The sequence below is a fragment of the Netta rufina genome (assembly GCF_964035555.1).
Source record: "Netta rufina genome assembly, chromosome: 1".
NCBI classification, from domain to species: domain Eukaryota; kingdom Metazoa; phylum Chordata; class Aves; order Anseriformes; family Anatidae; genus Netta; species Netta rufina.
This window is the reverse complement of record NC_140123.1, coordinates 146,400,347-146,420,035: the sequence shown is the minus strand read 5'-3', so window position 1 is coordinate 146,420,035 and position 19,689 is coordinate 146,400,347. Positions and strand designations below refer to the sequence as shown.

Genomic DNA, 19,689 nt, shown 5'->3' with positions numbered 1-19,689 from the left:
TAATTTTATTGACTCTAATATTTTCATATTAGACTCTTTATATTAGACTCTAATAAATGTTTGGATGTTGATGAAGATAGCATTTTGCTATCGAGAAAAAAAAAAGCATTCTGAGACAAATTTTTCTCCCCAGCTTTAAGTTCATTGCCCCAACCAGCTGGTCCCACGTAGACAGGGTCTTTGTCACGACAAATCTATAAGCCCTGGTGGAAGGAGGGCAGTGTTCTCCAAAAGCAAAGTGCTTCTTTACCCTGCTTATTTAGCCAATGTTTCATTCTCAGTTTTTGTTTTTTCACAGGACGGGAAGGATCTCTGTTTATCAACCCATTCAGCACCTCCCTGATGCATCTCTGAGGCTGCTTGCGCTCTTCCAGGCATCCGATGAAGCCAGGTATGAAGGCTGGACTGGGTTGTCACCCCTGGGTTGTCCCAGAGCTTGTCCCCGTGAGAAGCTGGGTCCTGTCACTTGGTCACATCCCCTCCTCGCTCTGCAGGGCATTGGGGCCACATGGCATCCCCACGAGCAGGGTCTGCCCTGCAGCAGAGGCTGGAGATGTTTCTCCTGGTGCACCCACTTGCTGGGGCTTAGACAGCAAATCCCAGGTGCTTCCTAGGCGAGACGCCATCTGGTCAGCTGGCTGGACCTCCAGAAATAGTTTCTGGGGCTGTTTTGTATGTTGGATGCTGCACCAGGAGAGGTTCAGGCTGGCGATGAGGAGACATTTCTCCTCAGGAAGAGCAGCCAGGCACTGGGACGGGTCGCCCAGGGAGGCGGTGGGGTCACCGTCCCTGGGGGTGTTTAGGGAGAGGCTGGACGCGGTGCTTGGGGACATGGATTCGCGGGTGACATTTTTAGGGCCTCCCTTCGGGGCTCGGCAGGGCGGAACGCGGGGCCGGGGGAGCCGTTTCCAGCCGAGCCGGGCGGCGGCGGCGGCCGCGGGCTGAGCGCGGCTTCCCGGCGGCCGGGCCCCCTTCCCCGGCGGCATGGCCGGGCCCGGCGGGCTGCTGGCCACCCTCAGGAACCACTGGAAGAAAACGGCGCTGGGGGCCGGCCTGCTGGGCTGGGGGGCGAGCTGGATGCACGGCCGGCACCGGTAAGGGGGGAGAGCTCTGTGGGGGAGCCGCGCCTGGGCTGCCCCGGCTGTGGGGTTTGCTGCTGCCCACAGCCGAGGCCGAGTTGCTGTGCGCCAGGCATGCTGTGCTAGCCGTGGATTTGCCCTTTTAGCACAGATTTAAGGTTTAGTGAAGCCTTGCGCTTCGCTTTCTGGCATCGCAGGGTTTCCTGACGGAGGGGCTTGCTTTAGCGCAGCGTTGGTTCGGATTAGCCTCTGACTTGCTGGAATTGGCTGTCTGAGGTCCTGCTCGTTTATTTGCAGCTCAGGAAAGTTTTTTTCCCCTCCTGCATCCTCCTTCTTGGCTTTTTTTTTCATCCTCATGGAATTTCTAAGTTATTTCTCTGGCAAGGAGAAGATAATTCGCTTTTCTGACTTCTCAGGGTTCGTTCTTCTTCTGGCTGCAGAGGCTGTGATGTCTGCATCAAGTGGAGCCATCGCAAGTAACAATCTGTCCTGCAAATAAATGTCCTGCAATAAATGCAAATAAATGGCAACTCCTCCGTAGTCAGTCTCTGTACGCCTATAGGGACAGAAGAGCTCTGGGGTACTGGTGTAAGACTTTGGAGGATGCCACATGGGCAGACAGGGACAAGGAGAATGTTGTCTGCTCCAGACTTGCCCCCTGTGTATCTCCCCTGCAGGGAAATGGAGCTGGGTGTCTCCTTCCAGCAGGCTGCACCAAGGGGCTGATGTGGATGCCCTTGTGCTGCGTAGGCTGCACAGGAGAGAGGGGCGCTGGAGCGAGAGGATTCCTCACCGAGTGAGGCTGAAGGTTGTCAGTGACAGTAAGGGCCAGGGAGCCTCAGAGCCCCGTCTGACTTTCTTCATGCAGCGTTTAGTTTCAGATCAGTGTGTTAGCCTTTCATCTCTGGAGGTGTCTGTGCAAGCGCTGACTGGCTTAAAAGGTTAATTTTTTAGATGAACTGGAAGAGTACAGAGGAAGCTCTGTGCTGGTTTCCCCTTCACTGTTTGTGATTCAGCCACTCTAGATATGTAATACAATGGATGGATGGCACCTCTTCAAAAGAGACATCAGTCAGCAGGTGGCAAAGGCTTTTCAGGTGCAGAGTGATAGACATAATGTCTGGTTGAACTACTTTTAATTAAAACCCTATTGCTAGTCTTATAAAACCTTGGTGAGCCTTAAAATTCCTTTGGTTCTCATGAAGGAGTATGCTTCTCAAATCTGTTGCCTTGCATTTGAGATAGCAAATACGCTTGTAATATTGGAGAAGAAAGATGAGAACTCAGTGTTGTCCCATGTGAGGTTGTTTCCCTTTAATTTCTCTGGATTACGTGACTGTGTATGTTAACTTCATTTTAACCAATATTATATCATACTACAGGTACACCAGATCCAACCTTAGGGGGTGTGCAGATTGTCAGATACATGCTCATACGCAGTGCTGTACTTCTGTTTAACATAGATGATATTGATTGCAGAGAAGTAAGCAACTTGCTATTTTTTTAATTATTTTTTTGGATCTCTTCTTAATAGGATGGAAAGAGGGCACGTAACTTAATTCTGGCTGTGTTTCTGTGTGGTAGCTGCTGGTGCTCATTGAATTCATTAGTGTAAGGAGTCACAGGATAAAATTCAAATCCTTTTGAATCGTATTCTGTATTTTGTCTTTTCTTGAGATGGTTCCTTACTGATGAATAAAACAGCAAGAAAAGATACCATATGATTATTTTAAAGCTTCCACCAGATTTGGAATCCCCTCTCACTTCCCAGTTCCTGCCCTGGATCTGCTCTCCTAAGGAGGGCTGTTGGTGCTCTCTGCGTGTCCAGGTGGTGCAGTGAGTCACCAGCTACGGCAGGCCAGCAGGAGTTTAATCTCAGTTTAACTGGTTGTCCAGTTTGGCCAGAGCGTTGCAGTGGTACTGCTGGGCAAGTGATCATCCTGGTGAGGATGGGGACTTGTGCATCGTGCCGAGGCAGTGGACCCCTCAGATACTCAGCTCTGTATGCACTGAAGTATTGACTTCCTCCGTAGAAAATGCTGGCAAAGCATCTGGGCCTTTGACTGCTTGCCAGCAATCCGAGTCTGATTCTTATCTGTAATTTGAGCGTTAGTCTCTGAGTGTTTGCCAACTGATAACTCACTTGGTCACCTTTCTGCATCTCTCTTCTTCAGCGGCCCACTTCATTTCATCAAAACTTCATCAAAAAACGTGGGGCATAAAGTCTGATTCTTGGGTAAAGCTGATTCAAACCTAGGTTTGTCTTTCATGTCCTTCCAACGCCAAGCTGAACGTAAGTGCTGGTATCAAGCAGAGAGGATGCTGTGGTCTTGCTGCGTTGGAAGCAGCCAAAATGCTCTCTGTGAAGATAAACTCTGGAAGGAGTTCTGTGGTAGCTCTGGAGACTGGTCCGATGTGCATAGCTTTGGTCAAACAGAGTGCTTTTGGGCTTCCTGTTGGCTGAACATACTTCAGAGTCTTGGATTTAATGCTGGTAACCCTGCCTGAAAGGGGATCTGAGCTGCTTTAGATGCTCATGGTGCAGTCACTTCCAGGGGAGCTGGTTGCCCCAAGCCATAGGCTGTGGCTGCAGGCCTCTCACAGCTTCTTGATCACTATTTTGGGGGTATTTGTAGGTTGGGACAGACGATGCAGTATCTTCTGAGTGCTTTTGAAAGTTGTGCTGGACTCAATTTTAGAGGTTCTTAGCGCTGCAGGCATTATAATGTTGCAGGGAGGAGGCAGGCAGAGCAGTTGGTGGTGTGACCCAGCTCGATTTCTGAGCAAAGCAGCGGCGATGTGCAGCAATCAGATCGCACAGACTTGACTAGGATTTGTTAACGAGGTCAGGACTGCAGTTCACAAACGGATCAGCTGCGTGGCCATCATCTGGCAGTGGGGTTTTCTTGGTACCCCATAATATTTCAGCTTTATGTATTGACATCGCAATTGCTTTGTGTTTCCTCTAGCCATACAGGGGGGGAAAAAGTCCGTGTGTGAGGGCCTGTAATCAGCAGGGCAGCGTGGGCACAGCCCCCGTGCTGTCCTGATTGAAGGGGAATTAGCTGCAGCACCCGGCTTTGGCTCCGTACACAAACCTTTGCAGAGAGAGTTATTTTAATGGTGCTCTTTCGCGAGATTAGCGCAATCAAACACAGGCCTGCTGCTCCTCTCAGTAATATTTCAGGTAGTTAATACAAATGGCTTGCTGCTTCGGTGTGAAGGAGATAACGTGGCAGTTAAACGCATTGGTATGCCTCCAAGGAAATTTTTTTAGACATTCCAGTTACTTGTTATCTTCATGGGGTATTATTTACGTGTTTTCTTTTTCCGTGCATGAGTTCTCTCCTAGTCTTTTTGCTTTTACTAAGAATAAATCTGTCTTTTTTTGCTTCACAGTTATTTTCTCAGAACTCAGTATCTCACCTAAAGTCAGCTGACGTCTCCTTTTAGTACGCTGCAGCATCTTTTGGTGATGTCAGAAGCAGTAATTTATATGGCTCCAGTGACAGATAAATAGTCTAGGCTCGTGGGATGGGACAGATCCCACTCCTCCTTGGGTCCATTGTTCTGGCCAAGGCTTTGCCTTCTCTTCTGCCATTTCAGCTGCAGACTGTGCCCAGTGAGCCACAGTTTGGGGTGGGAGTGTGCTGCTTTCCCTTTTAATGGGTCTAGTATGTTAATTTTGGTGTGTGTTACGCTGACTATAACTGGTATTGATTTTTTGTATTGGAGATTTTTGAGGCAAGACTGTACTGCCTTGCCAGATACTGCCAAGGGAAAACTGATAGAGATTTTTGGTTTTAGCAAGGAGAGGGAAGTGTTTGGTACCTAGAGGACAGGTGAGACGGGGTCTTGCACAACAGGACTCTCCTTTTTGTCTGTGAGGCCCAAAAGGGCATTTTTGGGTCTGGAGAAGAACTGAGTTGTGTTCTGCACTCAGTCTCCAGTGTGGCTGCCTGCCGCTGTGCTAATGCTGTCCCTCACCAATGACAAGCACAAGGATTAGCCTGGAATCTCTTTCTGACATGACCGTCAGTGGTGTGTCTAATACCGATACTTTCTTTTTTATTTTTAAATGTTTGTGAGGTGAGTGGTTTTCACCTCTTTGGGTTACAGCTGTAGTCCATGCGCAGACCTGGCTGGGCGGCATGTGCTGCATTAGCATGTCCAGCTGACAAACCGATGGGTGGGGGAGCTCAGGGTTGTAAGGCTCACAGATTTAAGTCTAAGTTACCCTTAAGTCTACTCTAAAGCTCTTCTGTACTGTCAGAGTGGGAAGTAACTTCAGAGTAAAAACCAGGTAATATTAGCATTTAAAAAAAACCCTTAGATCTGGAGTACAGTTGTGCAGTTATGTAGCAATTTAAAATTAAACCGTAGCTGTACTGTGTCTCATGGCCTTTGTAATCTCAGCACACTTGGCATCTTTTGTTTTCTGCTTTGCTTTACTATCAAAAACACTGTGTTTGTGTGCACATATTTAAAAAAAAAAAATCAAAAAATACGCACATGTGCTTACAAGGGCATTTTATCCTTAAACATGTGTTAAATAGGCCTTAAAGAACCTGTATTTTTTATTTTAGAGCTGTCAAAGCATGTGTTAAAAGGGTACAGACCGATATGGTGAAAATGAGAAAATTGTTTTAAACTTACTCAACCTAATGTCCACTCTGTTCTGTCTTACCTAACAGCGATAACCTGCTACGAAGAGCTGCGTGCCAAGAAGCCGAGGTAATACCGTCTAAAGTGATAAAATTAGATTAAAATCCCCTCTTATCTTGGCTGTGCAGGGCTCCTGGGATTCTCCCAGCAGGCCCTCTCTGCGTGACGAGCCTTACAACGCTGCCGTCTGTGTCCTGCTGCTCAAGCACCGAAGGGCGGCCGGCCTCCAGCCCGAAGCTGGGGTGCTGTCGCTGGGGTAAAACACCTCAGTTGCCTTTCCTTCTGCTGGCTGCATTCCTCTGGGCCTGACATTTTCCAGTAGAAAGAAGACGAGACAGGAGGCTGCAGTCTGAGATCCACCACGAGGCACGTTGTCGGGGCAGAGGCAGGGCAAACCGCTTCCCGTTAGCGCTCCGCTGGGCAGGCTTCACCCTTCTCTGTTCGTCCCCGAGCGCCTTCATCAGGGACGCTGTGCTGATAGCTCAGGTTGCCTCGGTGGGGTCGTGCAGGATTTTAAGTCTTCCTCCTTCAAACAAAGTTAATTTTAAACCCCCGTCTCCATGCCAGATGCTGGAGATTTTGCAGGGCGTGATACTGCTCCCATTGCTGTGTACTGGGGCCTGAGAAGAATGCTGAATGTTAATTTTCTCATTAAAGACCTTTGCTTGAGGTTACCCTGTTTTATAGCTGTGGTGCACCTGCATAATCCCAATTTTTATCTGCCAGATGTTGAAGGGAAGATGTTCACAGCCGCTTGATCTGGACTGTGGATTTTTTTTTGCCAAAACAGATATAAGGGAGCTCAGGTCTCGTGAACAAATGAGGAAAAAATTACAATAATTTTATAGTTAAAATATAGTAATAACTAAAAAAAAAAAAAAAGAAAATACTGCTTTCAAAAATGATACCTTCAGAGCTGAATACATTTAGTATTTGACTATACCAACTCAAAGTGCCTGTTCTTCATTTTTATGTTTTCTATAGTCATTTTCACTGCACAGATATCAAAGCAATAGCTTTTAATTTTTTTTCCAGAAATAGCAGTTAATACCTCAGTAATTGAAGCTTATTCTTCTAAATAAAATAAAGCTTCCTACAATTGCAGGGGGTAAAGCTTGGGAAGATATCCTGCAGAAGACTCCTGCATTAAAAAAGAATGAACCAGAAAGTTCAGTAATCAGTTCATGCTGTAATTTGTGTTCTCACTGATGTGTCCGTGCCAAATACAGCTTGAAAACCCACAGCAATATAGTATCAAGGCATTAAATGTCTGGTTTGATCTTTGGAATAGCAGCAATCTGTAATTGTTTGAAAAATGCTACTTGTGTTTCTGGTGTTGTATAAGTGCTGAGAAAAATAGAGGCAGGCTTACTCAAGAAAAACCTTGGTCAGAGTGAAATGTGAGGGGCTCCCTATTATTTTTACATAAGTTGTTTGAGTTCTTAAGCCTAGAACAACACCAAATTGCTGATAACCTGCCTTGCTGCCAAAGCATCTCCTATAGCCCTAGTTACTGCAAGAACTCCACCGTGCATGTCCGAATTAAAATACCAGTTCGCAATGACAGCCTTGGGGTGGCAAATGGTTACAGAAAGGTTCCCCAGTGAAGAACCCATGTACTAAACTGAAAACCTTTTACATCTCCTTCTCCCAAACAAACCAGTTTCAGCCGACTATGGGCTTTGCAGACGTGGCCTCGCTGACTGATGTCAGTGACTGTCTGTATTAGGCAGGTCCTGCTTAGGTGACAAATTCAGTCTGTGAGCGGGAATGGTTTTCTGTAATGGAACATTGTTTCTCTATTTGTGTTCATAAAACACCGTAAAGCCTTTGTGTAATGGGTTTTTCATAATTGCAAAATAGTAAGTTTCATGCTAGGAATCCAGAAACACAACACCTGGAGTTTTGCTTTAACAAGGAGCTGAAAAAGGAATTGCTTTTCCTAAATAATAGCTTCATATATATTTAATAACAATTTTTAATGGCTTTAAGTTGGCTTTCCTTACGTTGGGCTCTGGGAGAAAAAAAAAACAACTTTGAAAATGCTGCATTATTATTTTTTTATTTCCTGTCTTAAAAATCTGAATTAGCCTTCGAAGTGCCCCCATATGTAACATAAATGTCTAAGTATATTACATAAAGAAATGATCATGTCAGTACTCCTAAAATTTTTATAAGCCTTTTTAGGTTGTTTAGAGCAAGCAAATACATCACACCGTGCTCCCCCAAGTAAATAATTAATTGTTTTTAACAGCTGTAACGTGCCAGAGGTCTCCTATCTTTCCCAATCCTGTCCCCACTCTCTCCCCTAAATGCAATAAAACACATAGATCATTTTGCCAGCTATTTTTTTGGTAAAGCTAAGGAGCTGTTGATTTATTTCCCTTTCTTTGACCATTCCTTTACTCTCAGCAACTTCTCTTATCCTTCTTCTCTCTTGAAGAAGAAATTTGAATGTTTTAAGTGACATAGCCAGCTGTGCACTTAGTAGTTGAGGCTTCCTGAGCAAAGTTGGCAAGGGGAAGTAATTTCAACTTTAAACAGCTAATGATCACTAAAATCTACACTGTTTTGTGCACAGTGTCTGCCTTCTTCAATATAAAAACTCCTGCCAGGGGATTAACCTTTAAAGTAAAGGAAAAAGAAAAGTAGGGACAGATGACTGTCATGTTCAGCACAGTAACCTTTTGTTCCTGCTTTATTTTCGGGGCTTCTGGTTGATTCTGCTGAGTGTTGTCAGCCTTGTATCCCAAACCAGTTTGATTTGTGTGGTAGTGAGGATGCCTTTGGTGAGCTAAAAGAGGTCTGCGGAGTGGGAAGTAATGTGTGGAAGCCTTGCCTTCTCATGCCTCTCCTGTGCTGAAAAGCTGTGGACATAGGTACAAATGGCTAAAAGGCACAAGAGGCTGCATGAAATAACTCTCAGAGAACTTAAAGTGAAGACATCTATTCAGAACTGGATTAAAAGATGAAGATAATTCAGTGGTTGTAATAAAGAGACAGGAGGAGGAAAAAGTGTCTGAGGCAACAGTGGGTTTGCACATAGGTGAGGACAAACTCTCTGGTGATTATCTTCTTCCATATTTTCAAAAACTTAAGCACAGAAAATACAAAAATAAGCAGAGGAGATATGAGAAATGAAGGGCAGAAGTGAAAAAAGCTGCAAGAAGAAGGTGGCAAGCAGGTGCATGAGAATTACATGGGAAAATCAAGTAACCTAAGAGTCAAGGATAGTTCTCCCTGGATATCCCATACCAGAAAACTATAATTTGACAAAAAAAAATAAAAAAATATTGGTTGAATTGTAAAACTGAGATAAAGATTTCTTATGACAATAGTGCCAGCTGTTGCTAAGAGTAGTGATCTTTGGATAGGAGACCTGTACAATGACTACAGATGGAAGTCATTTGGTTGTCATGAGGCTTGAAAGCCTCCTGACATTTGGGGAGATGCATTATTTTGAACTGCTTTACTAATGTGCTTAAAAGAGAAACTGAACTGTGCTCTTTTTTTCTTATTAAGGTTTTTGGCAACCAGCTGATTCCTTCCAGTATGCCACTGAAGAAAGCGACAGTGTTCCTCAACCCAGCAGCTTGCAAAGGGTAAAATTCCCCCTCCCCTACACTTCGTTCTGTTTTTCTAATCTGCCATTCACTATAAAAGCTGGCCAAATTTTTGAGCTCATTTTTGCCCCCCTCTGATGCCAAGCTGGTGCTGTGTAACTATGCCAGAATATCTATTACCAAAAATATTACGATGAAGAACAGAATTAGATGCTTGAGTTGAAAGAATGATTTTCAAATATATGTACATATATACACATTTTCTCTTATTCTGTGTTTGGGTCTTTGTCATTCTTCCACATACCTTTGTATGTGGCACATTTCCCTCCGCAAAAACTGTAGAAATAAGTGATGACCTTGATTGCTTCAAGAGTTGAAGTTAGCCAGCAGTGATCTTACTTCTGTAGGAACCTGTCCTTGAAAGGGATGTGCCTACAAACTGGGAGGCTAAATATGGGCTGAGAGCAAGACTCCTGGAAGAGGTCAGCTGCTGTTTTTGCATATTCATTAGTGGAAAACAGTTATCTTGGATATGATGTATGTCTATTTCTGCTAATCAGCTAAGCTATCAGTTGCATCTCAGTAATGATATCAGAGAAATGATGTATCTGACATGGGAGGACTTGAGCTTACGTGCTTTTATTCAAAACACCCATGACTAAAAAATGCATAAGTGTCAATAAATTAAAGTCTCTGACTTGTGGTCTCATATTTCCACTTCTAAGTAATATATAGTTAATGCATAATTATTTCATTAAAAGCTTACAAGCATAAAATGCATGAGTCCTTTAACAAAAGACGGTCAGATCAAATTTTGCTTCCAGACTTATTTAATAATATATACAAGAAAATAAATATATATTTTTAATCTTCTGAAAATCCAAATGGACTTTCTTTGTTGTATTAAAGCCTGCTGCTCTGTAAGTCATTAATTTTTCTAATAAATCTCTCTCTGGAGATCTTGTTTTGATTTTTAAAATTATTTTTGTAGAAAGCCAGATAACCTTTTCTGCATTTATTAAAACTGTAACAAAAAAAGCTGACATCTGAGATACGAGTCTAGAAATATAATACATTTGAAACAAATGAAATCTCATCTTTCCTGACTGGCAGGTCTGGTGACTGATTGTGTAGATTGTATGCTCTGTTTTTAACTATATTTCTTGTTGTTATTCATTTGTTTCTTCCCTTTTTTTTTTAACTACCAGATTATTGAAATAGTTTTTCCTTGTTTTTAACTAGTAAAGCCAGGAACCTTTTTGAGAAGAATGCTGCTCCAATTTTGCACTTATCTGGCTTGGATGTAACTGTGGTTAAGGTAAGAACTGATAGGCTCTGTTAATACAGATATATTGTCTGCTTCGCTTTCTGCTCATGAAGAACTGAAATTCAATTTGGGGTATATTTGAAATTTTAGTTGTCCCACAGGCATCTGATGGGAGGAAATAATTACTGAGATTTTAAAATAGTACTTAATCTTTTTCGTTTTAATTCACAGTTAATTTACAAACTCTGTACTGACTTTTTAATTTTCAGCTAAAGCAGCACATGTACTTGTCTGACTGTCTAAAGCAGCCCTTCTATAATTCATGTTTGAGAGGAAAATCTCTAAATACTTGCGTGCTGGCTAGCAGTACATGCCCATCACTGTTGAAACTGTCAGTTCTGCCTGAACTTGCAGAATTCAGAAGTAAGGAACTTTGATGTGCAGTGGAACTCTTCAAATTAATTAAAAATAACCTTTTACTATATTTTTTTCAGTATATCTCCAGTTAATTCAACATCCCCATCACAAAAGCAGAAAACTGAGCTGTAAAGGCCTGAATTAGCAGAGGAGTTTTCATTGGAAAGAGAACAAAAAGTAAACATGAAGGGATTCTGATCTTTTTGCAGATTTTTGAGGCTGTGATATGTGGATTATCTAGTAGTCACTATGTCTTGGCAGTGAAGTACTCGAATATTTGTCTTCCTGTCTTGGAATAATTTTGTAAGATTTTGTTTCATGTTAAAATGCTGCTTTTATTAATGCCCTCTTCTGTTCATTGAAAATGTGTAGGCCTAGCCTACGACCAAAAAATGTTTTGCAAGAATTAAAACTGACATGTTCTAACTTCAGATCTCAAAAGTTAGCAAAACAGGGCCAGCCCAGTAACTGGGACTGAAATGTACCTGCAAAAAGCATTCATTTTGGAGAGAAAAAAAAAAAAAAAAAAAAAAAAAAAAAAACAAACAATACAAAAACTAGTTCTGGTGGTTTAGAAAGTCAGTATACTCTTTACTGCTGAAGCAGCTGTCAGCAGCTTCCTAGCCACTGTTGAGCAGCGGCATTTCATGTATCTGCTCCTGTATTTCAGGAGATGCACTTGAACACCTTGGCTGCTAAAGGTGATGGGACTTTTATCTGCAAGAATGTAGTTTGCCTGTGGTTTTATTTAAATGTAAAACTATTTGGAAATTTGATTATTGCTGGGTAATCTAGATCTACCAAATTAGAGTTACTGTGGTATTCTTATAGGCTTTGTGTATGTGTTTTTACTTTTTGTATTGTACTAGGTACGGGATTTGTTTCATAAGGTGAAGAAATTTCAGTGAATGTGATGTAAGAAGTGCACAGTACTTTGTGCTTATATGAGAATAATTAGTAAACAAATGGGTAGATTTCTTTTTTTTCTACAGAAGAGAAATCCTAGAAATAATCACCTGAGTTCTCATGTTTGTATTTCTGTTTCTTCAGACTGATTATGAAGGGCAAGCCAAAAAGCTGCTGGAACTGATGGAGAACACTGATTTGATCATTATTGCAGGAGGAGATGGCACAGTACAAGAGGTACTTCAGGAGCTTTGTCCTATTTGTTGAGAATCATAGCCAAGCTGAGGGTGAGAAGATTGAACCTGTGTAATACGACAACAACGTCACAACAGATAGTCCTGAAGATTTGTCTGTTTTAGCATCCATTTTTTCATTCAATATTTTGAGCTTCTGGGAAAAAGAAAACTGCGATAGCTGTTTTTTGCCTAAAAGTGATGATGGGAGATGGGGTGGGGAACAGGAATGTCTGACATTTTCTCATTTTAGAATGGGAAAAATATCTGGGGAGAAATGTTTCCAACTTTTTCTTTCTGTGCAATGTAGCTCTAATGGTTTAATTTTCAAAGTTTATTACTAGCCTATCTGTACTGCCCAGGATGAATGTGTTTTTTGCAAAGTGGGAATCAAATAATTTAAAAATTAAGTGGGAGTGATGCCAAAGCATGTTATGCATTTAATAAATGTCTGTTGTCAAGACAATTAATGACAGGAGCAAACTGCCAGCGTAATTGGGGAGTACTCTCTTTCAAGGCAGGTTGTTTTTCTGTTAAAGCATTTCCAGGAATGCTAACTACTGGCTTCATAAGGCAATGGCTAAATGAAGTACAATGACTTTAAAAGAAAGTGGTTGGAATACATCTGCTAATTTCTCCTGAGCTTAGAATTTATAATTCTTAATCACACACTGACCAGTTGTGGTTCTTGCATTTATACAGAAGGGACTTATCTGGGTTTGTTCAGTGTTAAAGCATTTACACTGGCATCAGTTGTGGTGCCAGCATATACTCATAAGCACTCAGAACCCCGCTGTTCCCATCATGTTTGCACACTGAGCGTGCCTCCTTTCCCATGCGAGCAACAGTCGCGTGTTCCAAGAGAGAAGCTGTTTCTTAAATCTTTTCAAAAGAATAAATTTGGATATGAATTTCATTGCTTTCTATGGCAATTGCAAAATAAAATTCTCCAAGATTAAGACTTTCCCATGTTTTTCAGGTCATAACTGGACTTCTCCGCAGAGCTGATGAGGTGAGGAAGTCTGTCACTTTTAGGATTTTGTCTGTTTCTTAGGGAAAGTGTCTTGTGTATCCACTGTGAACCCTTGGTCCCATTTTTTTTCTGCAGATACTGTGGCTTACTAAGCCCAAGCCAGCGTGCTGCATAGTAAGTCAGCCATGCTAGTGTCCTGCAATTCTTCCCATTGGTCTTCATTCCCTTTCTCATGGAGTGCAGTGGCTCCCAAGCCTCGACTTTGGGAAGCTTCCAGCTTCAGAGCAGGGATTTTTGAGAAGCCAAATGCACAACTTTCAAAGATCCATAGACAGCTCTGTATTCTGCTTTGTTTTGCAGAAGCATTGGGCAAAAGTACTTGTTTTTCTTGTATTTATAGAGGCTTGAAACTGAATTTGCTTATGGCTGTGCTCCTGTTGTTTTATGGTGGTTTTGCCATTTTTTCAAGCTGTGAATACCTACCTATGTAGATGGCTATGGAAAGCAAATTGTAACCTCTCAAGGTGGAACACTCAGAATGGAAATGAGAGAGATTTTTCTTTTCAAGGAGGGAGGACAGTGTTATCGAAGAAAGGAGGGGATCATTGTTCCCAAAACCTCCCGGCAAGAGCTGGCAAAAACTCAATTAAATGATCCAGACAAGATTACGATGATATACTTGGCAGCTAGAATTGCATCTCTTTAGGCAGTTGCTTTGTCTGAATGTGACAAGAGAAGCTCTGCAACTCTGCCAGTGTTTTTAAGGGGGTGCTAGATGAATTAGTTCTGAGGCATCAGTTTTTTAAATTTAGTATTATTGTAGCTGATCCCTGAGACCTCTATAATCTAAAGATTCTGGAAGAAAAAAATTAGAGGCTTTACTGGCTAGTTCTTCATCTCTATTTTTAACTTATTATCTTGATATAGTTGGGATTGATTTGCATAGAAAATTCTGCATCCAGCACTATTTTGGGTAGAGTAGTGCATTGTAGTATTGCCATCGTGTCTGTGGCCAAGGAATTCTCCTCATCCTTCATATCTGTCCTATGAGTAGGGATCTGTAGTTCAGCCCCCTCACTCTGTGCTCTGCTTCCCTTTTTACTCGGGTACGTCATACCACGGTTGTCTGGATAAGAAGAGCCTGTGCAAGGTATTCCAGAAGCGTTGGTCCTAGTGGCCAAGGGAGCAGAGCCTGACTGAATAAGCTGTGAATTCTCAAGAAAATGAGAGAGGGGTGTTGGAAGCGTGTTAACACTTGCAGGTGAGACAGAGATAGCAAGGGAGAGCAGGTGGGCATGAAGTGAGAGGGATGTTATCTAGCCAGTGGGGATCTGCAGTATCGTGGCACTGCTAGGAGCACCACCCTGGAGGGAGATGGTACGTTGTGATACGCAGTGCTTCACGTTGATTTGCTGAAACATTCCAGAAAGCACAGCTTATTTTGAGGTGCAGTGCAATAACTTGCACCTTCAACAAGCCCTTTTACTGAAATGTGGCATGGAAAAATAACACGGTCAATGATTTCCAAAAACTAGACCTTCTGCTGCCTCATCACTTGGATGCCAGAGGAATCAATTAATTTCCTTTCCTTAACTGGGAAAATGTCTTTGCCATGCAAGGGTATTCTATCAGATGGGGATTTCCGCAATGGTAAATGAGATGCAGAGCTTGCGCTGCCACCATCAGTATTAAGAAAGATGGCAGATTGCTGACAGAACCCATGCATTAGTTAGGACGTGTCTGCCAACCTGCATGTAACAATGCTCGTAATGATTACAGAGAGCTCCTTTGTACCCTGTTGGCAGCAGTGGGCTCAGAGACTCGGCTGCCATGTTCTGAGTCATTATGTGTTACTGCCTCATTTAAGGAGGTGCCTGGCAGCTTAGTGCCAAAGGGGTGATATCAGACACAGCTGTGATCTCCACACAGAAAGCTTCTTTCAGCTGATGCAAATGGTAATTTACTCCCCTTATGTGTCCAGGCTGCCTTCAGTAAGATTCCTATAGGATTCATACCACTTGGAAAGACCTGTACTTTGAGCCACACGCTCTACCCTGAGAGCACGAACCAAGTTCAGTAAGTATTACACCTTTCTGAAACGCCTCTTCTGTTTGTTTTCAAGGAGCGATGCACCTTGGTAGTTTGATGCTTTCTTTTTCTTCTGTGTTACATAGAAGTTGGCAGTCTCTGGGGAGCCTGATCCTTCTCTGGACTTGCTTGTGTTAATGACTTCCAAAAGCTGACTAAAAATTAAAAGAAGGAAAAGTATGTATCATCAGAGCATAAAATTGTTTACTGTTGCTAACTGCTCTTTGTGTGATGCTCAGTTTGGCATGTTCCAAAAAATGAAAAACCCAAAACCAAAAAAAAAAATGATCAATAGAATCGAACCTATTAGGAATGTTCAGAAATACAATAGCAAGGATATGAAAACAAAACAAAAAAATCCTTTTTTCCAGCCCTTCTTCAGTTAAAGAATTCTAGAAAACAGTCCCCATGTAGCCTGCTATGTATCTGCATAGTAAGGCAGATCAGTGCCTCCATGGGAAAAGCTGGATCCCATTACTGACTTCAGAGTTTCTTGCCCTTCACTGTGACGGCAGCTGTCCAACAACCTGACTCTTACCTATCAGCACCCTTGATGTGACACAGCCTGGCAGTATCTGTTGCTTGTGTTTCAGTTTGGTGCAAGATTGTTGTGTCCACTTTTAAAATACAAAGTCTGGTCAGCTAATCTTTTTTTTCCCCACACATTTCTTTTCAATTTACATTCCTCTCCTCCCATACTAACAAATATATTTCTCCTTGCTACTGAAATCCGCTCACTCTGGTTCTCCCAGTAACTCATTAGCATTCTTCTTTGCGGAACCCTTGCTGGTATCCATCATACATAAAATCCACGAGCCAACTGGCATAACATCCTTCATTAAAACCACCAGAGTGCTTTGAAGCTCAGCAAGATGGACAAGGCTGTAATCAGCGGCGAAGATTAAAATAATAATTTATGTTTGGGTTCTAAAAAAGCTGTGTGAAATGAGTGATCTTCTTGTCCCCAGGTAATGAACTGTGGAAGTTAGACTGCAGCATATTGGTGAAGTTGAAAGGAATTTGGTCAATAGGCTGCTTAACAACCTACACCAGTAACAGAACCTGACTTAAGAAGTGCAGAAGTGATATTTTAAAAAGAAATTCTTAAGTTTTGGTTCCTTCATCACTGTTAGATCTTTCCTTTGGAGTGTAGGAATTGCAGAGGTCTTACAGAAAGGTATGAATTAGGAGAAAAGAAGGCCCAAGGGAGTACCAGCTTCCTTCTCTATCCAAAGTGTGATTAAGCCAAGGGCAATTTTTGTTGCTGATTCACACAGGTAGTCGGATCTCAAAGCTGCGCTTGCTTGTGGGTTTTTTGTTTGTTTGTTTTTCTTTCTAGCTGAAACACATGAATTATGCACAATATGGAACTTAAATTTAACTGAACATAGATTTTTTTTTCCTTAAAAAAAACACAACAAGGGTTTTAATGAAATACGTGCTTCAAGGTCTGAAGCCACCTTTTATGACATGAAATGAGAATTATCTTAACTAATGTCCACAACATAATGGAGACCAAAACAACGTGACCGCTGCTGATAGGAAGATTTATGTTGATTAAAAACTTCAAGTTAACATACAGAGGTAATACAGTCCCAGACGCAGTGAATTGAGACCAGTCTCATACCTGTTTGCTTCCCTCTGAGATTATTACACTTGCCACCAATAAAATAAAGCCATGTTTTGATCCGTAGATATAGCCAAAACAGCAGGCAACTGTTCCTGCATGATCTGGCACTTCTCTGGAAAGCTTTGTCTGGGAATTTCCTTTTGCTTGTCGGAAGTTTTCCTGCTTGTTAAAATGAAGGTTTCGTCACATGTTGCAGCCACCTACTTTGCTTTTTGATTTCAGAGAGGCACAGCACTTTGTCAGAGCTCTTTTCTTGAGGCTGTATTGTGGTTACTACAAGAAAAAGCCCCACCAGAATTGGTAGCGGGGCCTGCAAGATAAAATTAAAAAAAGTATAATTTTAAAACGTATTCTTTTTCATTTTAAGTGTATTCTTTCTACCTGTTTGTTTTCCTTTTCTTCCTTCTCTTTTGTTTTGCAGGCATATTACTAATGCTACATTGGCCATTTTGAAGGGAGAGACAGTTCCACTTGATGTCTTGCAGATCAAGGTAAACACCCATTTGTTTGGCATCCAATATTTCTAAAACTTCCCTACTCTCATGTGGTTCTGTTTAAATAGACTAATTTTCCTCTGTGTAAAGCTGTTGTGAATTTTATATTAGCTTATGATATCAGCAGTTTGGTTGGCAGTCATTTCTTCACTGTATGCTGTGACATCAGCTGGTTTAAACTGGAGAAAACACTTGAATGCCTGAATGTATTTTTGGGAGGCTTAGAGAGTTCTGACGAATGCAAAACTTACTAACGCTGATGTTTCTGTGGAAATGGTGAAAGATAACAATAGCTGTCTAAGCTGATTTAATACATTCATATGTATTGTTGAATTAATAGCTTTCTTTTTTAAGCTGAAATATGTGAAATGGAAAACTTTTGACTGTGCCCAGTATGTTTCTTTTTTTAAAATATCTATTATTTTTCTGTTGTGTTGTAGAATAGACATTTTTGCAGCAAGAGCTTAATGTTGCTGTACAAGAGCACCTTGCTTTTGGCTGACGCTATCGACGAAACTAAATGCTGTTGCTGGGTGTGCAGTCAAGATCAGTCAACCTCTTAAAATCTTTACCTCTTGTGTTTCTCTCTGGGAGTAAATGGAATGTGTAATACTTAAATCCTGCTTAACCTTTACTGATGTTAGCTTTTTATCATACCTTTCCTGCAAAATTTCTCTTTTGGGATTAATCAGAAATCAGTTTTTATATAGAAATGATATTTTTCTAGTTTCAAAAAACAAAGTTGGAAAAAAGGTAAGACGACGTAATTTTGCACTGTTTAATTTTCTTTACAGGGGGAAAAGGAACAGCCTGTGTTTGCAGTGACTGGTTTAAGATGGGGATCTTACAGAGATGCAGGAGCTAAAGCTAGCAAGTAAGAAAACACCACTCTTTTGATGCTGTACCTCTTTTAGCATCTTGTCTAAAAAGAAATACCCCCCCTGTTGCAAAGAAGTCTTTTTTGAGTGTAAACTTTTGACAGGCAGAAGCACCCCCTCCTTTTGGGTCTATCGTTACACTAAGTGTAAGACATGTCAGGATTTTTGTCATTTGAAATAATCATTTATTTAATGCCGACTATTTCTTAAAGTATTTGCTTTCTGCTTGCCTTTTGGTGCCCATTTCTGGAACTTCATTCAGATTGGATCAGTGGGAAAAGCTGTCCCCTGAGGAAAGTCTAAGTAAAGTAGTTGACCATTGTTTTTCGTCAATTGCCAATGAAAAGATGCATGCAGACTCTGTAACTCAATTCCAATGAGGAACATCAGATGCAGTAGAAATGCCCTTCAGTTCTTGCCAGGAGTGGCGTGGATCGTACTGTCTGAGGACTGTTTTCTGAATGCTAAACTAATAATTGTTGGGTTTTCTCCAAATGGACCTTTAATATGCCTCTGTCTGTGTATCAAATGACCGGCGTTATCTGGTGAAGGAGCAGCAGGGCCAAATCAGCTCACTTCTCAGACTGCTAGAGAGGAATTGCAGCGCAGACTGCTGCTGCACAGCTGTAAGGAAATGAGGTGTGTTTTGAGAATGAGCTATCTGTGAGGAAGCAGGCAGTAGCAGGCCTCTGGAGTCTGGTAGATATCTGAGTGGGTTTGAGAGGTGATGTGGGATGGGAGAGATGCAGTAAATAGCCCTTGGCTATGTCAGTAGATGCTGACTTGTCTGTGCTGTGGGCTCTCCTGCTAATTGCAGCCCCAGGATTAAGGAAGAGCACTTCTCACCCCTCTGTGTTCTTACTAGGTTTGCCTGTGCCCTGTTTCTTGCCTACTGTTGGTCTAGGCAAGGTCTAGTCACATTTTTTCCTGCAGCAGTTGCCTTTCATAGGAGTCTTGGAGCGTGTGCTGGAGGTATGACAGCACCTTTTGTACTTGGGGCAGTGTGAACAACTTCAAACCTTTTTTTTCCATGAATGGTTTTGGATGCGCACAATACATGCTCAGCTTGGAAAGCACTTCAGCCACAAATGAACGGGGGCTCAGTGTGCTTGAGATAAGAGCCCAGTGTCCTTGTCCTCTTCTTATACTTCTCCATAAGCATACAGTTTTGGTCCCTGTTGGCCCGTCAAAGGGAGGATATTGGGCTATATAAACATTTAGTGTGTTCCAGGACAGCTGAAAAAAAAAGGCATCTACTACAAAGAGAGTTGATCAGTTCCAGAATTCTGTCTGGCTATCCCTTAGCTAAGTACTGTTCTGGCAGAGACATGGTGGTGTGCTTTGTTTTTGAGGCTTTATTATTTTACAGGCAATTTCATGGCTTGATGGGAATGGTGTGACTGTCGCATGCCTTAATAGTTAATGATATCCTTACATCTTCAATACTGTTGAGCTGATGGTGTTTAATGTGTTTTGTTGACCTTCTTTGATGCAAG

General features: G+C 42.0%; 1 protein-coding gene across 1 annotated transcript in view; it reads left to right on the top strand.

Annotated features, from left to right (window-relative positions):
* Window positions 1-932: 932 nt before the first annotated feature.
* AGK (acylglycerol kinase) overlaps window positions 933-19,689 on the top strand; it is a 29,756-nt gene continuing 10,999 nt past the window's right edge. The window contains exons 1-9 of the mRNA XM_084305629.1: window positions 933-1,094; window positions 5,774-5,813; window positions 9,267-9,346; window positions 10,550-10,625; window positions 12,042-12,134; window positions 13,110-13,142; window positions 15,085-15,179; window positions 17,243-17,312; window positions 18,110-18,189. Coding sequence (XP_084161755.1) covers window positions 985-1,094; window positions 5,774-5,813; window positions 9,267-9,346; window positions 10,550-10,625; window positions 12,042-12,134; window positions 13,110-13,142; window positions 15,085-15,179; window positions 17,243-17,312; window positions 18,110-18,189 — 677 coding nt within the window. The 5' untranslated portion in view covers window positions 933-984. The remainder of the gene's footprint in view (window positions 1,095-5,773; window positions 5,814-9,266; window positions 9,347-10,549; window positions 10,626-12,041; window positions 12,135-13,109; window positions 13,143-15,084; window positions 15,180-17,242; window positions 17,313-18,109; window positions 18,190-19,689) is intronic.